This window comes from Rousettus aegyptiacus, unplaced genomic scaffold (assembly GCF_014176215.1).
Source record: "Rousettus aegyptiacus isolate mRouAeg1 unplaced genomic scaffold, mRouAeg1.p scaffold_m13_p_2, whole genome shotgun sequence".
Lineage (NCBI taxonomy): Eukaryota > Metazoa > Chordata > Mammalia > Chiroptera > Pteropodidae > Rousettus > Rousettus aegyptiacus.
This window is the reverse complement of record NW_023416295.1, coordinates 4,250,298-4,270,914: the sequence shown is the minus strand read 5'-3', so window position 1 is coordinate 4,270,914 and position 20,617 is coordinate 4,250,298. Positions and strand designations below refer to the sequence as shown.

The following is a 20,617-nucleotide window of genomic DNA, read 5'->3' as shown; positions in this document are numbered from 1 at the left end:
GGTCTCTGCGAGTCTGTGGGCCATGGGGTCACCAGGTCGCCGCTGCTGGTGGGAGCGTGAGACAGCCGTGCCGTGGGCCGCAGCCTGGCAGGTCCTCAGGCCGGCCACAAGTTCCCACGCGGCCCAGCAGCTCCCTCCCGGGACGTGCCCGGGAGACATGGGGCGCACGTTTACACTGAAGCGTGTGTACGAACGTTCACGACGATGGCCCAGATGTCCACCTGGTGAATGGATAAGGTGGGGTGCCCCCACACTGGGGCGGAGTGCTGAGCACAGGTGAGCCTCGAAAGCCTGTGCGCAGTGAAGGGGGCCGCCACAAAGGCCCCGCAGCGTGATCCCGTTTCTGCAAGGCCCAGGAGAGGCGGAGCCGTAGAGGGAAGTGGACTAGTGCGTGCCAGGCCCCGGGGACGGGCTGGGGCTGACGGCTAAAAGCTTTCTTTTGGGGGTGATGAAGCGTTTTTAAATCGACTGCCGTGATGGTTCTGTGACTCCGTGAATGCGTTAAATATCGCCGCATTGTACGTTTTGAGTGGGTAATTTATATGGTATTTAATTAAGTCTCAATAAAGCTGTTACCAAAAAGGAAAAGCAAACCCCGAACTAGTGGTGAGCTTTGCCCTCAGGAAGGAGCGCTTGGAGGTCGGGAGGCTGTGAGGCTAGGGGGCCACGCAGGTGGTTTTAATTGCTCCGAACCCCCTTTGCAGAGAGTACTACACAGAGAAGTGTGTCATGAACAATTACTTCGGCATCGGCCTGGATGCGAAGATATCCCTGGACTTCAACAACAAGCGTGACGAGCACCCGGAGAAGTGCAGGTGGGTGGCGCCCGTGAGACACCTGTCCTCCGCGTCGCCCTCGTTTCTCCTCTGGAGGGCGAGGCACCTTCTGGAGTCTGGGCGAAGGGCACGTGCAGCGCTAAGGCAGACGGAGACAAGCCTGAGTGCTTCGTGTCGGAAGGCAGAGGCGCCTCTGCAGATGTGGGGCCAGCGGGCGGAAGCCCGAGAGGCCAGCCTGGAGGAGGGGTCTCCTAGTGTCGGTCAGTTTGGGGCGAAGTCAGTGTGCGAAAACGAGCGCCTGGGCGATGGGAGAGTCTCCGGGGTGGCTGCGGGTCTGGGAGGCACTGCGGGGCAGGGGGCGTGAGGCGCGCTGTTCCCGGGGCAGTCTGCAGCGGCGCCGGCGGGCAAGTCTGTGTGCTCAGCACTCCAGCTGTGTCCCCAGCGGGGTCAGGGCCCACGGCGGCCCCGCCCCACAGGAAGGCGTCCACGCGGGGCCCTGCCCGCTTTCCCTGGGGTGTGCCGCGTCTTCCCCTCAGTTACCATCTCTGCTCCTCCTGGCCTGCGCACAGGAAGGAAGAAACGAGGCGCTTTCCTCCTGGCTGAGGTAGAAATCCCCGTCCTCGGTGGGAGCAGGGCAGGTGCGCCCGCTTCCCACACCGCAGCCGCCACCCGGAGGAAGAGCCTGTTGGACCTTGACCTTCTGGGAGAGGGGACGGGAGCTGTGTGCAGTTTGGGCAGAGAAGAGCCGTCGGTGCCGGGGTCGGGGCGCCTGGCCGGAGAGCCCGCAGACCTGCCGCATGCCCTGCGTGGGAGGGAGTCACACACTCAAGATGAGGAGTCACCCACGTTTTGTGTAGTTGGACGTTTGTGGGGAAACAAAACCATGCCCAAGAACTCAAACACCTCTGCGCTCTGGGGCTTTGTGTGACGGGGACAGCGCGGAGGTGTCCCGGGATGGCCTGGCACACAGCATGTGGTGGCGAGCCCGAATCACTCAGTTTCCTGTGAGCCCAAAAGTAATGAAAAAAGGCATTAAAATGGACGTAATTTAGCAGAGTAAAGTAGGTGAGGAACAGGCTGTGTGTGACACATTTTTAGAACTTTGGCTCCTGGTGTAATCTTCTCTGAGTTTGCATCGAGCGCTTTGAAAAGTCTGCCTAGAAGAATTCCCTTCCTACAGATCCGTCCCAAAGAGGTGGTTGGGAACGTTGGCCATGGGGTTGGTGCAGTGTAATTTGTAGAGCTCAGAGTGGGAACAAGCCACGTCCGGTCAAAGAGATTAACCTCGTTAAGTGACGTAGAGAAACACCCGCCAGGCAGCAGCTTCATGTGGGGCGGAGTGGGCAGTGCGGGTCAGACGGCAGGCAGGCTGGCGGTTTCACCCGAAGATCGCGCGCCTAGAAAAGACTGAGGGCAGTCACGTCAGCCTGTGTCAGCAGCACCTGCAGATGCGGAAGGGCGCTTTCTCCCGTGTCCTTTCCTGTGCTTCCCGAGTGTTCTGTGGGAAGCACGATTTTACCGTCAGGGAGAATCATGATTGATAAAACTGTGGTGGGGTCCTGTAGTGTTTTTTTTCTTTTCAGGGCACGATTACTGGGGAAATATTACTTTCTAGCAGAATTTCCTGTCGGTAGATAGGTTTATGCATGTCGTGCGTAGATGCACACAGGAGCACGTCCTTGCTGGAGGGGTCCCTGCTGCAGGAGTTGCAGAGTCGGACCCATCTGACCAGACGCCGCTCCCGCACTGGGCAGCAGCAGCCGCAGTCGACTGTAGGGAGAGCCACAGCCCGCGCCAGTTCTTTGCTTTCCGTCACTAGGAGTCGAACCAAGAACATGATGTGGTATGGGGTTCTCGGAACCAAGGAGCTGCTGCACAGAACCTACAAGAACTTGGAGCAGAAGGTGCTGCTGGAGGTGAGCAGAACGGTCCTGCCGTCGCCAGCGGCCAGGGGCGCCTCTGGTCTCCTGCTAGTCCTTGTCCCGGGGGCTGCCCAGCCTTTCGGCCCCTCAGCGGGAGCCCAGCCACTGGCCGTGGCTGCCTCAGCTCTGGCGGAGAAGACCAGGCGATGCCCTCCCTCTCTCTTCTCTCCCCTTGTCTCTGCTGCTCAGTGTGACGGGCGGCCCATCCCACTTCCCAGTCTCCAGGGAATTGCTGTCCTCAACATTCCCAGCTATGCCGGAGGGACCAACTTCTGGGGGGGCACCAAAGAAGATGATGTATGTACGGGGGTGCTGCGTGACGTGGGCCTGGGGGTGCTGGGTGATGAGGGGGTTAGAGAGGCGGCCACTGCAAGGGCTGTCAGCCGCTTTGGGCCCCAATGGGGCATCGACCCTCGGGGTGATCTGTTAATGATGCAGAGGGATGGAGGGACACCCCCTTGTGCTGGCACCAGGGGTACAGTGGAGAACAAGACAGGTGGGGTCCCCTGTTCATGAGAAGGGGGGCCAGGCTGAACAGATGTGGTCAGAGGCACAGGCGTGACGCAGAGGCTGGGCCCCACCCCGACTTGGGGTGATCCGGGAAGGCTTCTAGGAGGAGGGGACATCTGTGTTGAGACCTGAAGGATGACCAGGGTTGGCCATGTCAGGTTGAATATGGGGGTGGTAGGATGGGAGAGGCTGTTCCCGGCAGGGGGAGCTGTGGCTGGGAGGTTTAGCAGCCAGACAGCGTAGTGTGGGGGGGACAGTCCCCCCAGCAGGCGGTGTGCAGAGGGTGGGGGAGTGTGGAGAACATGGGGCTCTCTTGTGGCCATGTCAGCCGGGAGAGCTTCGGACGTGTGCTGAGAACTGTGGGAGGCACTGGTAGGTGTTAACCAGGGCCGTGGCTTCTTTCGTACATAGGAGTTAGTCAAAGTGGCTAATGGTGACTGCACACCTACTATGTGCTGGCCACTGTTCTGCATCTGCGCTTGCACTAACAGTCCTCGTAACAAACAGCCCCTTGGGGATCATACCCGCGTTATACCTTTCTACGGACCAGGAAACCGAGAGTCAGGGAGGTTAAGTAACTGGCCCAAGGGCACACGACTCGTAAGTGGCACGTGTGGGAGTTGACCCCAGGCTGCTGACTTCGGGATCTCGGTAATGGGGTTTACCGCCGTAGCTCCTGCTCCAGTTAGAACGGGTCACCGTGTAGTGGGCCATCTGGCCTTCACCAGCAGGCGGCGCCAGGCGAGTGGGGGATGCTCGGGGACGTGGCCAGGTCAGCTCTGACACCGGCCCCTTCAGACTTTTGCAGCTCCCTCGTTCGATGATAAGATCTTGGAGGTGGTGGCTGTGTTCGGCAGTATGCAGATGGCTGTCTCTCGGGTCATTAAGCTGCAGCATCACCGGATTGCCCAGGTACTGGAGGTGGGCGGGACCCGGGACAGTCTGGCTTACACAGTTTGGAGGTGCGGGGCTGGCCAGAGTCAGCCTCGAGACTTAGCCTTTCCCTTAGCCTCCGACAAATGCACTCTGGTACATGGGGCCCAGGAGACTGGGCATGCCCCCAGGCTGCCGGCCCGGCCTCTGAGTTGGTCCAGAGCCCCTTCACATCTGCTTATTTGACAATTTAAAATAGGTTCAAAACTGGGGTTAACTTGTACCCTGCCTGAGCCCCCTGCCCCGACTTTCTCTGTGGGTGCCACCTGTGCCTTGCACCCTCTTGCTGGGGTGGGGTGCGGTGAGACCGGCCTGGCCTCAGCCCATGTCTGAGCTTGGAGACAGAGGCTGAGCGCGTGTGGCCTGGGGAGGAGGTGTAGGAGGGAGCTCCCTTCCTTCCTTCCTTCTGCTGACGGGTCAGGAGCGGGTGTCTGCGTGTGGGGCTGGGGAGGGCAGCACCGTTAGCGCACAGACCTGGGCAGGGGCTGACGCGACAGCTGACCCAAACCTCGGGCCGTGTCGTCCAGTCCTTGCCACACCAGTCTGTCCCCACAGTAGGTTCCTTGAATTTCAGCTTTAACTCCGTCACCATTTTCTTTGTTGAAAAGAAGAGCAGCCCGACATTGAGCACTCATTGGTCGTTTGTTCTGACGTGTTCACATGCGCCCTGGGACCCAGCGGCTCTGGGAAGCCACGAGTCCCCAGCATGGGCTTGGCACTCGCGTCCGATCACCCGTTCCTCCTCCCTGTGACCACAGATGCAGTGCCGGGCCAGGGGCCAGTGGGGGTGGGGGATCCTGGACAGGATGCTCTGACCACAGGGTCTGCTGGGGGTGGCATTGCTCCCGAGGTCGGCCGGTGTTGCTGGGCACGTAGGACGGGAAGGCACAGTGCTGAGGCAGTGCCATGCAGCTCAGCTCGGTGCACAAGTAACAGCCTGCTGTTTGCTCAGTGCCGCACGGTGAAGATTTCCATCCTGGGGGACGAGGGCGTGCCGGTGCAGGTGGACGGCGAGGCCTGGGTCCAGCCCCCGGGGTACATTCGGATCATTCACAAGAACCGGGCGCAGATGCTCACCAGAGACAGGGTAAGAGGAAGCCTGCTCCCCTCGCTCCCTGAGACCTTCAGTTTTTAATGTTTTGTTCTAGAAATTACATTTTTTTAGACGCAAGGATTAAGACGATGGGCGGTAATTCCTGAGCCCGTGCCCCTCCCTAGGGCAGGGAAGATTCGTGTCCCCCTTCCCAGTTGTCAGCCTGCTGGTGGCCGCTCGGGGCGGTTACCGTCAGCCGTGCTCCTCTCGAGAGCGGCAGACACGCAGCCCCGGCTCTGCGCCCTAGGCATTTGAGAGCACCCTGAAGTCCTGGGAGGACAAGCAGAAGTGCGAGCTGCCCCGCCCGCCATCCTTCTCACTGCATGCGGAGACCCTGTCCGAGGAGGAGGCCGCCCAGATGGACCAGTTCGGGCAGGCGGCGGGAGCCCTCATCCACAGGTGAGCTCTGGCCTCCCTCTGGCGGTCAGCGCCCCCGGACCTCAGTGCCGGTCAGCCCGCCCGCACGAGGCCACGCGGGCTTCCTGCTTGCCGCGGCTTTGGTGCATTCCCGCTGGCTGTCGAGGGCCTGCTCGGAGTTTACGTAGATAGGAGCTTAAAACCCACAGGCATCTTCAGAGCCAGCTCCTGGACCCGGACACTGACCCCGAGTTCCTCGGGATGGTCCCCCACCTGCTCCACGCTGTTCCCAAGAGGCAGCGCCAAAGGCGTCTCCTTTCCCTCAGCCTCTGAGGAGTGGCTCCTGGAGCCGCTGTGGCCCTCCAGTGCAGCGGGCACCACTCTGTCCCGTCCATTCTGCACACCCACCCGGAGCGTCTGCCGCGTGCCTCATGCGGGCACGGTCGCCTCAGCCCAGCGGCCTGCGCCCTCTCAGCCGCCTCATCCGGTGACTCTGCAGCCACTGCCCGGGCCTGTCTGCCGCCTGTACTGCGCCTCGCCTCCCTGCCTCACTTCCCGCCCTGACGGCGCACGCCGTACTCCTGACCGCCCCTCCGTGCCGCTGCCACCCCGCGTCCCCCTCCACCCTCGCCACGAGCGCTGCCGGCCCTTCTCACGCCCTTTCCCCAGGCGTCAGCTGTGGCTCGTCAGCCGTCCTGGGTCCCCCACGGGCATTTCTGGTTCCGCGTGTCCCTTCTGGCTCCGGGTCCTTCCTGGTGGCGTGTCCCGTGCTCCGTGTTCTCCATCTCAGGTGGCTGGTGCCACCCCTGCCCCCCCCGCCCCCCGTTACCGGGCGTCGCGAGCAGCGGTCCAGACCCTTGCCGTGCAGCAGGCTTGCCCACTGTCTTCACGCCTGTCCCCTGAAAACCTGTGGCAGCCCCGGTGGTCTGCTGGGAAGGTGGGCTTGCCATGCTTCGCTTCGTTTAAAGTCCGTCAGCAGCCCCCTGTTTTCCCGAGACTCAGGACAAGTTCTCTACACCAGCTCGGCCCACTGCACTCCCCTGGCTTGTGCTGCCCTCTGCCCCCAGGGTGTCCCTCAGGCACGGGCTGCTGCCTGGGGCTGTGTCCCGGGGTCTGAGCCATTTGTAACCAGGATTGTCCCCCTCAGAGGCGGGTTCTCTCATCCCACCTACAGAGCAGGGCAGGCACTGTCCTTTGCGGGAAGGGTCAGGGGTCTCCTCGCGCAGACCTGCAAACCGTGCCGAGCAGTTGCCGTTTCACAAGGCATCTTGTTTGGGGCATTTTCTTCCCTGGTTGAGTTCCTGGAGAGACCTGGATTTGTACGTCAGGTTTTTCGTTTGAGACCTCTGTCTACCGCTCGTCAGGAAATGATGGGCGAGGTCGTTCTGTGCTGGCCAGGCCAGGGCCCTGGGGGCCCTCTGGGCAGACCCTGAACTTGCGCGCCCACGAGGTGCCGCTGCAGCGCCTGCCCTCGGCCCTCACGGGCGCCGTGTTTGCCCCCTCTCCAGCATCCGGGAGATCGCGCAGTCCCACCGGGACATGGAGCAGGAGCTCGCCCACGCCGTCAACGCCAGCTCCAAGGCCATGGACCGCGTGTACAGCAAGCCCAGGACCGCCGAGGTGCCCGCGCCCTTCCGGTCCCGCCCTCTGCGCCGGAGCCCGCGGGCCTGCTGCAGGGTGTGTGTTCTGGTTCCCGCAGGGGCTGACCGGCAGCGGTGTCCTGGACATGGTCAACAACTTCAGGGCTCTGCGCAGCGAGACGGAGCTGCTGCTGGCCGGGAGGGTGGCCTTGGTGAGCTGGGCGCGGGCTCCCGCGGTGGGCGGCCGGGTGCAGAGGGCGGGGCGTTCTGGCCCAGACAGAGTTCCAGGCCTCAGGAAGCCCGGCCCATTGTGGGCGGGGCCTTGGGCCACGTGGTGACTATCACCGGCAGCGCTTCGGAGTCCTGTGGACACGAACGCCTCTGTCGCTGTAGACGGCCCCGGTAGACGTCGCGGTGGGGTGCCGGGGCCTGTGGCCTTGTTCCCAGGTGTCCCCGCCAACCTGGCTGAATTGGCCCCGGGGAGGCACGGCGGGCCTGAATCACGGCAGTCAGCCCAGGGCGAGGCCTGAGGGCCCGGCCACCCTCTCCTGTTAAAAGTTGAGGACATGGAGGGCCGAGGAGGCGGAGCGACAAGCTGGAAATCCCAGCCAGGACCTCGCCCGGGAGGCCTCGTTCTCACGCCCTCTCCTCCTCCTCCCTCAACGTCGTGCCGTCCCGAAGCGGCGCAGCTGCTGTCGTGGGTCCTGACGGCACCTTCTGCGCGTGGCGCCTGCAGGCGGGGCTGTCCCCTCCCTCCCACCGGGGCCCCAAGGAAGCAGGTGAAGCGCCAGGCCCTCCGGTGGGATTTTCCGGCAGGCTTGGTCGGCTCCATGATTTATGTCAGGAGAGTTTAATTCTGTCACCTGATGCTACTTAGACGGGCCCCTTTGCCAGTGCTCTGTGACTCCGTTTCCTCGGAGGTTTTCATAAGCACTCCCCTGGAGCAGACCTCACGCTGGCGCGGGCTGAGCTGTCACCCGGCTCCTCGCTCTTGTGACCAGTGTCCCTCTTTCTTCCCGTGGGAGCAGCAGCTGGACCCCCCTCAGAAGGAGCGGCTGGGGGCCGCTCTCGCCGAGATGGACCAGCAGCTCAGGAGGCTGGCGGGTGCGCCCTGGCTGTGCCAGCCCACGGAGCCCAGTGACGAGGAGGTGCGTGGGTCACGGGCCTCCGCGCGGGCATCCCTTCAGCGTGCTGTGCGCGGCCGTGGGTCAAGACGTGTGGGCCTTGCGGCCCTCAGTGGGGCTTCTCCGGGCTCGTCTGTCAAAACGTCTTCAAGGCGGGCGAGGCTGGCAGGAGGACGGAGTTGGGACGTGGTATCAAGGCCGACCCTTGGTGACTGGGGCACCTGTCGCCCTTGGAGACAGAACTGTGCGCTAACCAGGCCATGGATAGAGAGAAGGCTGCCCCACTGTGGGGACACTGGTCAGGTAAACGGCAGCTTCTTGGAGGTTTATTTTTGACAGGGACAGAGTTGGCGTGTTTGACTCACAGTCACGCTTTTCCTCGATACGTGCTTAGAGACTCAGTTTGCCACAGGTGCTGCAGCGGGGACAGATAGGAGCCCGGGCACACTGCTCCCCCTCCGGCAGCAGGAGGGCAGGCGGGCGGAGCCCGGGAGAGGCGCTTGTCCAGTGCTTGGTTTTCATGGGCGGCGTCTGGACCTAGGCGAGCCCTAGTCCGCCTTTCTCGCGGGAATAGAACAGAGCGAACCCAGAGAAACGTTCACCTTAGGGTGACACATCTCACCAGATGAACTCCTAGGCCCTGAAGGTTGGGTGCCCCTGCTGCCAGCTCGGTGTGTGAGAGAGACTGTGTCGGCAGCGGTAGCGTGAGCGGACAGAGGCGGGCGCGCCTGCCGCCCAGCGCCCCCGCTCTGAGTGTGCAGGCGGCGCTGACGGGGGCCGTGCGGCCCGCCAGGCAGTAGCGCTCAGCGACCTGGGCGTGAGGGCGTTTCGGTACAAAAGGCGAAGCTCGTTATAGCTGGTTAACTAGTTAATTCTAAATGCAATAATACTTTGATTTAAAAGAAAATTGCTAAAATAACATATAAAACATTCAACAGGTATAACAGTAACGTAGCCCCGTAATTCCTGATGAAATTTTCAAAGCCTAGGAGGGGGCCAGTGGGCTGTGAAGGGACAAGGGCAGAAGAATGAGAGCCATTAAATCCCTCCTCTGAAAGTGGAAGCAGGCGGAAAAAAAAAAACTTAAAGGTAGTTTCTGGTAATTGAAAGGATTCATGTCTTTCCAAGTCAATACAAAGGACGGCAACAAAAATTATATTGCAAAAGAGCATAAGGGACTAGTGAAGACTAGCTGACAGCGTGGAAACAAGAAGCGTGCAGACTCTGCTCTTCAAAGCAAACTCTCAGATTGTGTTAAAAAAGAGCCCAGTTTTCTCTTCCATATCCCCAGTAAAAACTTAAGACACAGAAAGATTAAAAATAAACCATTTCAAGAAAACACAGTAAATTTCAAAGTAACAGTGTTATCATGAAGTTACATAGTTAATACAATAAATGATAAAAAGTGAATCACTTTATATTGGTAAAATATTTCTTGTCCTCTTGCTTTATCAGTTATTTTTGAACTCTTTGGCTGTGAATACAGATGTCTCAGTTTATCTGTGTGATTTTGTCTATCTTTGCTTTTTGTATTTTGAGGCTAAGTTATTGGGTGCATATAGGTTTTATCATTATGTAAAGCCCTTTAGTTCTTTTTCTTTTCCAGTTTGCTTATTTGGTGTGTTTTTTTCATGTATTTACTTTCAAACTTTATTTGGAGTGTCTCTTATCAATAGCATATTGCTAAATGCTGGATTTTTATCCAGTTTGGTGCTGCATTTTCATTGGAAAGTTCAGTCTATTTACATTTGTTTATATCATCAGTGATTACTGATATATTTAGACATTTTTATCATAGTTTGTGCTTTCTATTTGTTTTTTTTGTTTGTTTCTTTTAATTTCTCCCTTTTGATTGATGAGTCTGCTTCTTCCTGCACAGTTCTGTCCCCTGGAGTAGTTTGGGAACATTTACTTTTTTGACCATTCTTTTAGTAATTACCCTCCCCCCCCCCGCATTTTAATTTGCACTTACATGCATAAAATGTTTAAAGCAAAACTTCTTTAAATGGAAGTGTCAGAAACCAAATTGGCCTGCGAGCCATCACCAGTGGTCCGCGATTAATCAGGTGAAGCAGCCGTGAAACAGCATCTGAGCGCAAGGAAGTGGCAAGAGCGCGCGCATGCATGCGTGCGCGTGGGATGCGCGTGCGCACCGTGCACGTCGCGTTCCTCTGTGGGGAGAACGTCCGTCCCCTGTAAAGAGCGCATGCGTGTGCGCGGGATGCGCGTGCATGCGTGTGCGTTGGATGCGCGTGCGCACTGTGCGCGTCGCGTTCCTCTGTGGGGAGACCGTTCGTCCCCTGTAAAGAGCGCATGCGTGTGCGCGGGATGCGCGTGCGCGCCGTGCGCGCCGCGTTCCTCTGTGGGGAGAACGTCCGTCCCCTGTAAGGAGCGCGCGCTTGCTGTCGCGGTGCAGGCGTGGCCTAGACCTGAGCCGCTCCCGGGAAGCTCGTCCCGGGAGAAGCGGAGAGGAGGCGCGCAGACGCTTGTAAGCAATTGACAGTTCGTATTTTGGCTTCGCTTTCCTAGTAAGTCGTTCTGTGGTGTTTCGTTAAGGTCCCAGTCCACCGGGGACTCTGAGCTTTTAAGGCCGGCTCTTCTCCGGGGACAGTTCAAGCAGCACGTTTCTGAGGCTCAGGGAAGCCTCAGACGCTGACTGCGCGGGAATCGTGCTGGGGGTCCGCGGCGGCCCGAGCGCCACCCATGCCTGCCGCGGGCGGCGTGGCCGCTGCTGCTGTGGGAGGCTCGCAGCCTGGTGCCTGGTGGCAGGGTGACCAGCCGACCCGGAGATCATGGCTCCAATGCTTTAAACCTAAAAATGCTCTCAGAGCAAATACCACCAGAAGTCACACAGGCAGCATGGAAACAGGCAAGGCGCCCCTGAGAGTCCGGCCCGAGGGCCCCGTTTCGGCCGGGAGTGAGCCGGTGGGCAGCGCAGGCGTCGGGAGGTGGGGAGTGGGACAGGGGTGCCGAGGGCAGGTTCCGCTTCAGAGTCAGACACCGGAAGACACGGACACTTCGCCTGGTAGAGCCTGGTGCCAGCAACGGCAGCCGGTACCCCTGCAGGTGAGGGTACGCCGGGCTCTCTGCTGGCCACCCGGCCACCTTGCCGTCTCCCCCTGGGGGCGGGGCGCGAAGTGCAGAGGGGTCAGGGCCACGTCTCTACTCGCGTGAAAATGGGAAAATCATTTTTTTGGAAGCAGGAAAAAAGGTAACAGATCTATGAGCTGGTTTTTGGAAAGTAAAATAAATAAGAAAAAAGTGAACTTGGAGTGATAAAGGGAATGTAACAATAAGAAAATTTTGTATTCAAAGAAATGCTAATAATACATTTTAAAAGGTTGATGAAACTTGATTTTTTTGCAGGAAAAAAACTGAAATTATACAAATTGGGATCTGAGGACATTTAGAAAAGAACAGCCATGTAACAGCTTGAAAAAGCATTACCTCCAAAGAAAACAGGTCAGGGAATAGATAGGAACCGTATCGAAGTTAGAAAAGGTGGACATCGTCCCAGTTCAGTCTTTTAAATTGTGGTAAAACACAAGAGATTTGCCGCCTTCGTCGAGTCAGGCTAAGCAGATTTCTAGAATGTGCACAGTTCATTTGTTAAAAGTCGAGAATTGATTCCAGAATTTAATATTATCTGTAGGTTCACACAAATCGCTTCTTTAAATCAGATAGTTGATGAAAAAAATTCTCTTTAAAAGGATTTCAGCCAGAAAGTACAGAGGGTTAAAAGGCTATGTCGCATCCCTTGGGGGAACACTGGCTTTAGGCGGGAGGGCGATGGATGGGAGCAGCTGGCCTAGTGGGGAGGGGTGGGCTCTTCCAGTGACATCCTCCTGCCTACCTGCCCCTGTCCCCAGCCTCGGCAGCTCCAGAGCAGGGAGGGGGGGGAGGGGAAAGGTAGGGCCAGCTGCACCCCAGGGAGCCAGGAGGTCAGCTTCCCGCAGGACAGCTACTTTCTCTACAGGGGAAGGAAGAGGGCAGGGAGAGACTGAGCCACAGGAGCCGAGTCGTCACTTGTGGACCTCGACAGGGTCCTGATTCAAACCAACCAGCTATGAGGATAAACCTTTACAGCCGTCGGAGAGATCGCACACAAATGAGTTCTCCAGACGTAATGGATTCTTAGCGGTGTCAGTGTGATCACAGTGCTGCGATTATGTTTTAAAAGAGTGTTCTTTCAGAGTTGCTTCCCGAAATGTTTATGTCTGTAGTCTGTTTATTTTACAATGCAGGGAGACTAAGGTAACACGACGATCACCCCCACTGTACTAGTCTCCCCATCTCATGATTGGATGAAGATACCCGTATTAAAAGTTGGAGGTCTAGTGCTCATGTGCACGTTAAAAAGAAGAAATTGCGAGATCCGGAATAGGATTCTGTCTAGAAGAACAGGATTCCGCCTCCCCCCGGCGGCCACCCCCTCCTGCGGGAAGTGCCCAGGAGCGAGGGGGCAGGTGACTGTGGTGGTCACCTGGAGCTCCGGGTCTTTAACAGACCAGGTGTTAGAACCGATGATTGATAATTTCGCCAAATATAAGAAGTTCGTAAGAATGTTTCTTGAGTACTGACAGTGATGGATGAGGAAACGTTGCCAGAGGTCGCTTTCCTGGTGGAAACCTTAGAAGACAAAGTTCGTGATAAGTCCAGGGAGGCACCCGTGAGGGGCACGAGGGGCCGCAGGTGGGGACGCGGCGGCACGGCAGCGTGTCCCGCCTGGGGCGCGCGTTTCCAGGGCGGCCGGGTGTCCCCGTCAGATCTGGACGCATGTTGCAAGGCCGCAGGTCGGTGTGGGGACGCCGGGAGACAGGACCCGGGGGCAGGAGGAACTCGGCACCCCTGGAGAGTAAGGCAGCTACACTTTATTTGCGCCCACGGCAGGGTGCTGCATGGACACGGGAAGGGTCGCCGGCCAGTCGGGACAGTCCGGGTGACGCCGGGGCAGCGTTGGCTCTGCCAGGCCCCTGGAGGTCTCGGGGGGGTGGGGTGGGGATGGCCACCCTGGGAGATTCTGCCTCGGGCACTACATCGGAGGAAAGTGCCAGGTGCAGGCAAAGCTCATCCGGAAAGATGCTTGTTACGCTGGTCCTCAGAGGCGGCACGTGTGGACGCAGGAGGGTTGGCTGAAAAATCGAGTCATGTTCCTGTGACGGCACCGACGTTAGACGTTTACAAAGCCTTTTAGTTACATGAGAAACACGCATGTTACGGAATGGAAACAACATGCAAACACACTCCGATCACCGCGAACCCTGTCGTCAAAGGCATTAAGCCTTTGAAAATTGAGGAAAAACACAAGTAAATCTAGAACAAAGCATGTTTAATTCCAAGCCCCCGGCCACCTCTCCCAACAGAGGTGAGACTCGGGCCCTGCTGACTTGGGGTCTGATCCTCACCTTTCTCTCCACCACAGAATGTGACATTGGATCTTTCCAAACGCAGCCGCAGCGGGAAATTCCGCCTGGTGCCCAAGTTCAAAAAGGAGAAAAACAACAGGAACAGAGACGCTCACGGCGGCCTGGGAGCCCCGGGTACCGCCCCCCAGACCTCCGCGCTCTCCCCGGGCCCTGCGGCTCCTCGCGGGGGTCCCCGGGTACCGCCCCCCGGACCTCCGCGCTCTCCCCGGGCCCTGTGGCTCCTCGTGGGGGTCCCCGGGCGGCGCCCCCGGTTGCGGCCTGCACCGAGCCGGCCATCCGTAGCTGCAGAGCTGAGCCTCGCCCTCCTGCTCTGCGCCGGCTGCTGACTGTTGTCACTCCTGACCCTGAACTTACTCCCCATGTGGACTCTGGGTGACTGGCCACGGAGCCGCCTCCCTGCCCTAGATTGGGGAGCAAGGTGGGCAGGACAGCAAAGGCAGCACGACAGAGACGGGGAGCACGCAGGCTGCCCGGGTGCCAGAGTGATCAGGTCGTTGATCAGGGCCCCCGAACCTGGGCCACCAGCTGTCGTGGGTGGCAAAATCGATAGAAAATGGCCCTAAGGGACGTTTTGCCTTTGGGTCACCGAATCGGGGCTCACAGCTTCTGTCCGAAGGCCTGGCCCTGAGCACCGGCGTCCCTAGCTCTCGGTGCCGGGCGGCCCTTTGGGGGTGTCGGCTGCCAATCGTTTTTCTTCTGTTTGTCTAGAAATTGGGGTTTTTTCCATGGTGGTGGCTCTGACCACATGAAATGACTGTGTCTCCCTTCCTGCCGTGGCCCACAGGGACGTGAATCCTCTGTAAGGTGGAGAGGGGCCGGCTTCAGCCGACAGTCCGCTCCACCCCCCTTGGGTCTGCAGCTTTGCAGTCCTCCGGGGACATGGGCACGTCCTGCAGCCAGATGGCCGGCCCGGCAGGAACGGATGGCAGCCCTGGCTGCGGCGCGCTTCCCTGCTGCCTGGCGCACCGCTCGGGCAGTGCCTGTGGCTGGGTGGCGGGCGCCTGCCGCGGGGGCATGCGGGGCGTTGTGGGGTGCTGGCTGCCGCCTGCCGGGCCCCGGGCCCGGACCGCGCTCACGTCTCTGTCTCCGACAGCGCATCTCTGGGGCACGGAGGAGGTTGCCGCCTGGCTAGAGCGCCTCAGCCTCTGCGAGTATAAGGACATCTTCACACGGCACGACATCCGGGGCTCCGAGCTCCTGCACCTGGAGCGCAGGGACCTCAAGGTACTGCCACGGCCCCAGCCGGGCCCACACCTGGGCTTCCCCGCGGCCGCGGCCCTGTCCCTCGCCCCAGCCTGGCCATGCACAGCGCCGGGTTTCTCCACGGTTCTTAAACTTTTGTGCACACCCTGGGGTGGCATGTGATGGGGGCCAGGAGGCCGCCCCTCTCCCCGCAGCGACGTGCCCCCCATCACAGCCAGACAAGGCCGGGGCGCACGTGGGGGCCTCGCTTTTCTCAGCCCAACTGGACAGTGAGCAGTTTGACGCAGACTTGGCCCCACGCTGATAGGTCAGACCGACGAGCGCTCAGAGGGTGCGGGGCCCGGCCCGCTGGGGGTCCCTCCGGTGGGCGCGCAGTGGCCCCTCTGGTGCAGCCCGCGCCCCGGGTGGGCCGGCCCCTCGCGCCACCGTGTGGGAGGGACAGGAGAGCCGGCGGCCCGTGTGAGGTCTTCGTCTTGTTCAGGCCCCCCCCCCCCCCCCCGTCAGTGATGGTCCACGGGAGGGACGTGGCCGCCGTTTCCGCCGTTTGTGCCTTCGTCGGCATCCAGCGTCGCTCGGCCCGGCGTCAGGGCGGCTGTGTTCTCGTTGCAGGACCTCGGCGTGACCAAGGTGGGTCACATGAAGAGGATCCTGTGCGGCATCAAGGAGCTGAGCCGGAGCCCCCCTGCGGCCGAGGCCTAGCGTCGGCCCTCGCGGCCTGCGGCCCCCGCGCCCCCCGCGACCGAGGCCGGGAGCCCGCGGCGCGGCTCGTGCCCCTTCTCATGGTGCTACCCCCCCCTGCTCGCGACAGGAAGCGCCGACGCCGTTCCGGGCGGCCGCGGGGCCTGGAGCACACGAGCGCGGCTGCCTGGGGACACGCGCCTTTTCCGCCCGGCGTGGGGGACGAATGGTGCCGCCCCCGGCTGTTGCTGACCGGCGCCCTGGGCCGGGCCTGGGCTGCGCGGGACCGCCCTGCGGCTGCTGCCCGCGCGCTTTGACAGCGCGTCGTGTGGAGCCACCTCCTGGGCGCCCGGTCCGGCCCAGCCAGGGACGCAGCCACTCCGCGCTTGGCCACAGCGGCCCTGTGGGGCCGCCCACGGCCGGGGTCCCGTCTGTCAGGAAGGGCTTTCCCACGGGCCCGCCTTTGGAAAAGGTGCCTTTCCGGTCCTGTCCACTTTAATTTGACGGGAGAGAAAGGAAGACGGTTCCTCCTGAAGCCGGCCAGCAGGTCGCTGTGCACTTGGGCTGGCGAGGCCCCTCCGCATCCGCCTCAGGCCTCTCCGGAGCCGGGGTGTCCCCGGGTGCCGCCCCGTCGGGGTGCTCTCTGGGCGGGGAGCGCCTGTGGCCACACGAGCTTCATTTTCTGTGGAGGGGAGTGTCCTGGGCACCATCCCGTGAGACGGCAAGCTGCTGCCAGGAGAGTGGCCCTGGTGGCAGTCTGGGGTCACCCCAACACCTCTGACCCTGTAGGTGGCCTCATTTCAGGCTTCCAGTGCCCATGCCACTGGAGTTGTGAGCGGCCCGTGCGGCTCGAACCCGCAGCCCCCGGGGGCTCATAGCGAACGGCTCTGACTGGCCACGCGCTGTGCAGCCTCCCCGGGGGCCCCAGGTGCTGGGCGGGGACCGAGGCCCTGCCCCAGGGCTCCACGGCCCTCCCCTGTGCCTGCATGTGGCACGCCAGCGTTGGGGTTTAGGACGAGAGCCCCACCTGCTCTGTACGCCCCTGTAGCCACCCCACTGGAGGTGACACTGGGCAGCCGTGCGTTTTTCTCGCCCTGTGAAGGTGAAGAAAGAATCCAGGCACCGAAAGCCACTCGCATTCCCGGTGCAGATCGCACAGCCGGGGCGGCCTGTCGGTTGAGGCGGGAGTCTGAGGTTCCCAGGCTCCTGGGCTGGAGGGGCTAGACGCAGGGGGAGGCGGTGTGGGCCGGGCAGCAGCACAGCCCCAGGCCCTCCCGGTGGGAAAGCTCGGGCTGGGATCCAGCGTGGTGTTTAACCTGTGGCCAGTGATCAAAGCGGCGATTCAAGCAGCGCCGTTTTTGTAAGAGCCGCCTGTGTTCCCGATCCTGGCGAGGCAGAAGTGAGGGGGGCAGCCGCGCGTGCCGCGGGAGGCTGCTGGCGGGGGGCTCCCTGGGGTCTCATAGTCCTGTCAGTGTGTGTGTGGGGGGGGTCCCTGAACAGTCTGGGAGTAAAGGTGTCGTGTCCTCGGGTGGGGCTTGCCCTCGTATTTATGATCTTAATTTATACAGTGCCCACTGTGGGAGCAAATGCCTCCTGTATTGCTGTGTACATAGTCCACATCCAGGGGTGTAAATAAGTCGTTCTGTGTGTAAGTAAAACAAGCCTGTTTTTGATCCTCCTTTGTCAGATCTGTTATTTCTTGTGCTTTGACATAAAACATCGGTCGCCAAAATCCTTCCAAACTGGATTCAGAATTATATTTTCCAGCTGCTCTAAAAATGAGTTGAGTTGGTGGTAGGTGAAAAGCGAAATAGAACGCCCTCGTCCTTGTAGGGTGTGGGGTCAAAGCCTGGCGGGGAGATGAGGCCCCGGGTGGAGCGAGGTCCTCCTATTTGGTCCCCCGTGGCCTCGCCTGGGATCAAACTTACTTAGGATGGGCCATCATGCCGGCCTCCTAAACCTTCTGTCTGTCACTGAACAGGCAGCTCTCCTGCCTCTGTTGAGTCATGGGACCTTTGTTCCAAGGGAGCTGCCTTTTCAAGTTCAAGGTCACTTTAATTGCGCCCACCTCCCACCTCTTGGGATGAGGGGTGAGAGGGGTGGGGCCTGGGATCATGGCGTTGGAAATCAGGCCGGCAGGGAGCGAGAGGGCCGCGTGGCTTTCCCGCGTGGAGGTCGCCTCCCCAGCAGCTTGTCCCTCCTTGCTTACAAAGCCTGCTCGTCCTGGTGCGCACCGTCCTCCCAGTGACCGGCCAGGGCCAGGGCCAGGCCTCGTGGTTACGGTACGGCTGCCACCACTCCAGGCATCGTGTGTCTGGCATGAGGTGTGAGCAGGTGGTTGTCTCTCCTGTGTCTCTCTCTAAGGTTCTGCCTGTTTAGGAGCAGACCTCCCCTAACGTCACATACTCACGAGTAAGTCAGTGCAGGGGGAACGTGGGCCCCGCCGACAACGGGAGTGCTTTGCACACGTCACCTCACCTGCTCCTCCTGGCAGCTCTGCCCGGGGCGCATCTGCGTTTTCACGGGTGAGGAACGGTTCAGAGAGGTTCGCAGCTTGTCCCATGTTTTGCAGCCGGCACGTGGCAGAGACAGGAGTCGGGGTGTAGCTGGGCACCAGATCATACAGCGAGCGCTGTGACCCTGACCTGACACCAAGCCTGGCCCATGTGACAGGGGAAATAGGGCCCAGGTCACACGCAGGCGTCCTGGCCCTGAAGGCTGGGCTCCCGCTGCCTGGAAGCCCCTGGGCGACTGGGCAGGAGCAGGCCTGGGGAGGCCGGGGCGGGGACGGCCAGCCGCCACTCCTGCACCGTGGGGTCCACCAGGCGCGGGGCTCGGCTCCATCCTGGCGGCGGGCAGGAGGCTGCTCCAGGGCCAGATGCCAGCCCGGGGGAGAGGAGAGGGAGGGTCAAGCGCAGGGCCACTGAGCCTGACGGTATGGTTTCCTGTCCGGGGTTCGTCGGCCACGAAAAGCGGCGATCTGTCCAGTAAACTTGCTCTGCTGCGGTAACGTGAGTCGTCAGTCGGGGCAGGGCACGCTGCTTTAGACGTGAACCCCAAAGGGCACAGCTCTCACAGGGCGAAGTTCACTTGTTCCTCAGGACAGTCGAGGGTGAGTGTCAGTCCAGGCGCTCAAGGATCTGCCCTGTGGCCACTGTCCTCGGGTCACCCGTCACCCCTCCCTGCCAGGGTCGGGAGCATGGCGGGCACGCGGGAGGGCTCCTGGGCCCGCCCAGAGGTAGCAGTGCCGGAAACGGAAACTCACCCGAGGGACCTGGCCGTGCCCGGCTGCAGGGGCAGCTGGGCAGCGCCTTCAGGCCCTGCAGCGAGCACAGTTCCGGGCCGTGCCCGTCAGCCAGCTGGCCCTGCCGTCCTCCCCTCGGGGTTTAAAGTCTCCTTAAGGAAAATAAGTCCCCCAGGTGACGGATGGTCTTCAGGTGTTTGGAGGGAGAGACTCCCGTGTCTCTGAGAGGAAGGGATGGGAGCCCTTCGCCCTCCAGCGGTCCCTGGGCACCATGTGGCCGGCCGCGCCCACCCGCCAGCGCGGCCTTTGCCTGCCGGCTGGGATGCTCACCTGCGCCTGGGGACCGCCGTCTGGCCCAGGGACTTCTGCGGCCTCGGGCGGTGGAGCCGTGGACTCTGCCTCTGCCACAGGCACTGAGGTCACTCTGTTTGCCTCCCGCTCAGTGTCTGTGCCGCATGGCGACTGACGGTGGCTCGGGGGGGGGGGGGGGGGGTGAGCCTGGAGGTGCAGGCTGGAGGGGGGACGCCGACCCTCTCCTCGCCACCCCCCCCCTTCCCCCCGTTCCCCACGGTCCTCCGTGATGCGGAGGACTGGGAGTCTGTGTCCTTCGTTCCTTCCCCCCCAGCTCAGGGTCCCCCCTCCGCTCTGGGAGAGCCCTGCCTGGGCATGGAGTCAGCCCCGGCTGCTTGCAGAACCTGAGATTTTTTTCTGACTATCCAGGCTCGTATGACTTAACTCGTTGCTGAACCTATATAAAATTTTGATAATTTCTTCATGGTGGATTTTTCTGCGTTAATTTTGATTTCTAAAAATACTGTGTTGAAAACGGCCTCACTTGCTTCCTGAGGTTTTTGGGTGCCTTCAAAGTTTGCCCAAGGCCTCCCCTTACCGCGCTCCCGGCCCCGCGTTGTAGAAGCCCGCTTTGAATGTGAAGCCCAGACTGTCAGCAGCCGCCCCCGCCCCCGCCCCCGCCCCCTTCCTGCATCCTGGGCTCATCAGCTGGTGGTGGCAGAGGCCGACCACGACCCCTGCCCCTGGGCGCAAGGGCCGACCACGCCCCCCGCCCCCGCAGCTGCAACCGCAACTCCAGGGGCGCGACTCAGTTCTGGTCAGGGACAGGCGATTGACTGAGATTTCTTGAAAGCGTCCTTAAGAACACGGCCTGGAGGGTGGACGTGATGCCCGGGCGCCGGGCAGCCGGCGAGTATCGGTGGCGGAGAGGTGCCATTCCTTGGCGCGCCCACGGGCTGCAGGGAGTCTGGGCTGCCCCGCACCACACTTGTGCCCAGGTGAGGACTGTGCCCGTCTAATTTGGTGTCGGACTTGAACCTAAGCCGCTGCAGTGAGTGCCCTGTGACTACTCCTCTCTCCCGGCGGTGGAATCGGGCCTCGACTGCTTGGAAAAGCAAAAGCGTGGAGAGACTCGAGTCGTCTCTGCCGTGCAGCTGTGAGGCCAAAGAATGGGGCGGGGGCCCCTACAGGAAGGAGACGGGCCAGCTGGTGCACGGCGAGTTTCAGGGCCGACGGGGGCACGCTGCCGAGGGTCGCGGGGCGCGGCCACCCCGAGGCCTGGCCTGCGCGTGCCAGCCCGGCCTGGCGCCGGCCATAGGCCACGCTACGTCAGGCCGGGGCTGGGCGTGGCCTTCAGTGTTGATCGCAGAAGCGCATGCAGGCTGCAAACGCCGAAGATGACCGGGGACTTAATGGCTCCTCACTCGCGCTGTTGACCAGCAGATGGACCGGAAGCCTCCTGAGCTCTGACCTGTGTTCC

The 20,617-nt window shown here is 61.0% G+C and overlaps 1 protein-coding gene across 9 annotated transcripts in view; it reads left to right on the top strand.

Moving 5' to 3' along the window:
• Nucleotides 1-17,280, top strand: part of DGKD (diacylglycerol kinase delta) — a 91,683-nt gene extending 74,403 nt beyond the window's left edge. For 6 of the 9 annotated variants that reach the window (XM_036236357.1, XM_036236355.1, XM_036236359.1 and 3 more), the window contains 13 exons: nucleotides 705-815; nucleotides 2,596-2,692; nucleotides 2,888-2,995; nucleotides 4,007-4,120; nucleotides 5,094-5,228; nucleotides 5,482-5,633; nucleotides 7,100-7,211; nucleotides 7,291-7,383; nucleotides 8,200-8,319; nucleotides 8,536-8,598; nucleotides 13,718-13,835; nucleotides 14,815-14,945; nucleotides 15,534-17,280. In XM_036236357.1, the coding sequence (XP_036092250.1) occupies nucleotides 705-815; nucleotides 2,596-2,692; nucleotides 2,888-2,995; nucleotides 4,007-4,120; nucleotides 5,094-5,228; nucleotides 5,482-5,633; nucleotides 7,100-7,211; nucleotides 7,291-7,383; nucleotides 8,200-8,319; nucleotides 8,536-8,598; nucleotides 13,718-13,835; nucleotides 14,815-14,945; nucleotides 15,534-15,623 (1,444 nt within the window). In that variant the 3' untranslated portion in view covers nucleotides 15,624-17,280. The remainder of the gene's footprint in view (nucleotides 1-704; nucleotides 816-2,595; nucleotides 2,693-2,887; nucleotides 2,996-4,006; nucleotides 4,121-5,093; nucleotides 5,229-5,481; nucleotides 5,634-7,099; nucleotides 7,212-7,290; nucleotides 7,384-8,199; nucleotides 8,320-8,535; nucleotides 8,599-13,717; nucleotides 13,836-14,814; nucleotides 14,946-15,533) is intronic. The other 3 variants (XM_036236358.1, XM_036236352.1, XM_036236353.1) reach the window with 2 other exon arrangements.
• The last annotated feature ends 3,337 nt before the right edge of the window (nucleotides 17,281-20,617 follow it).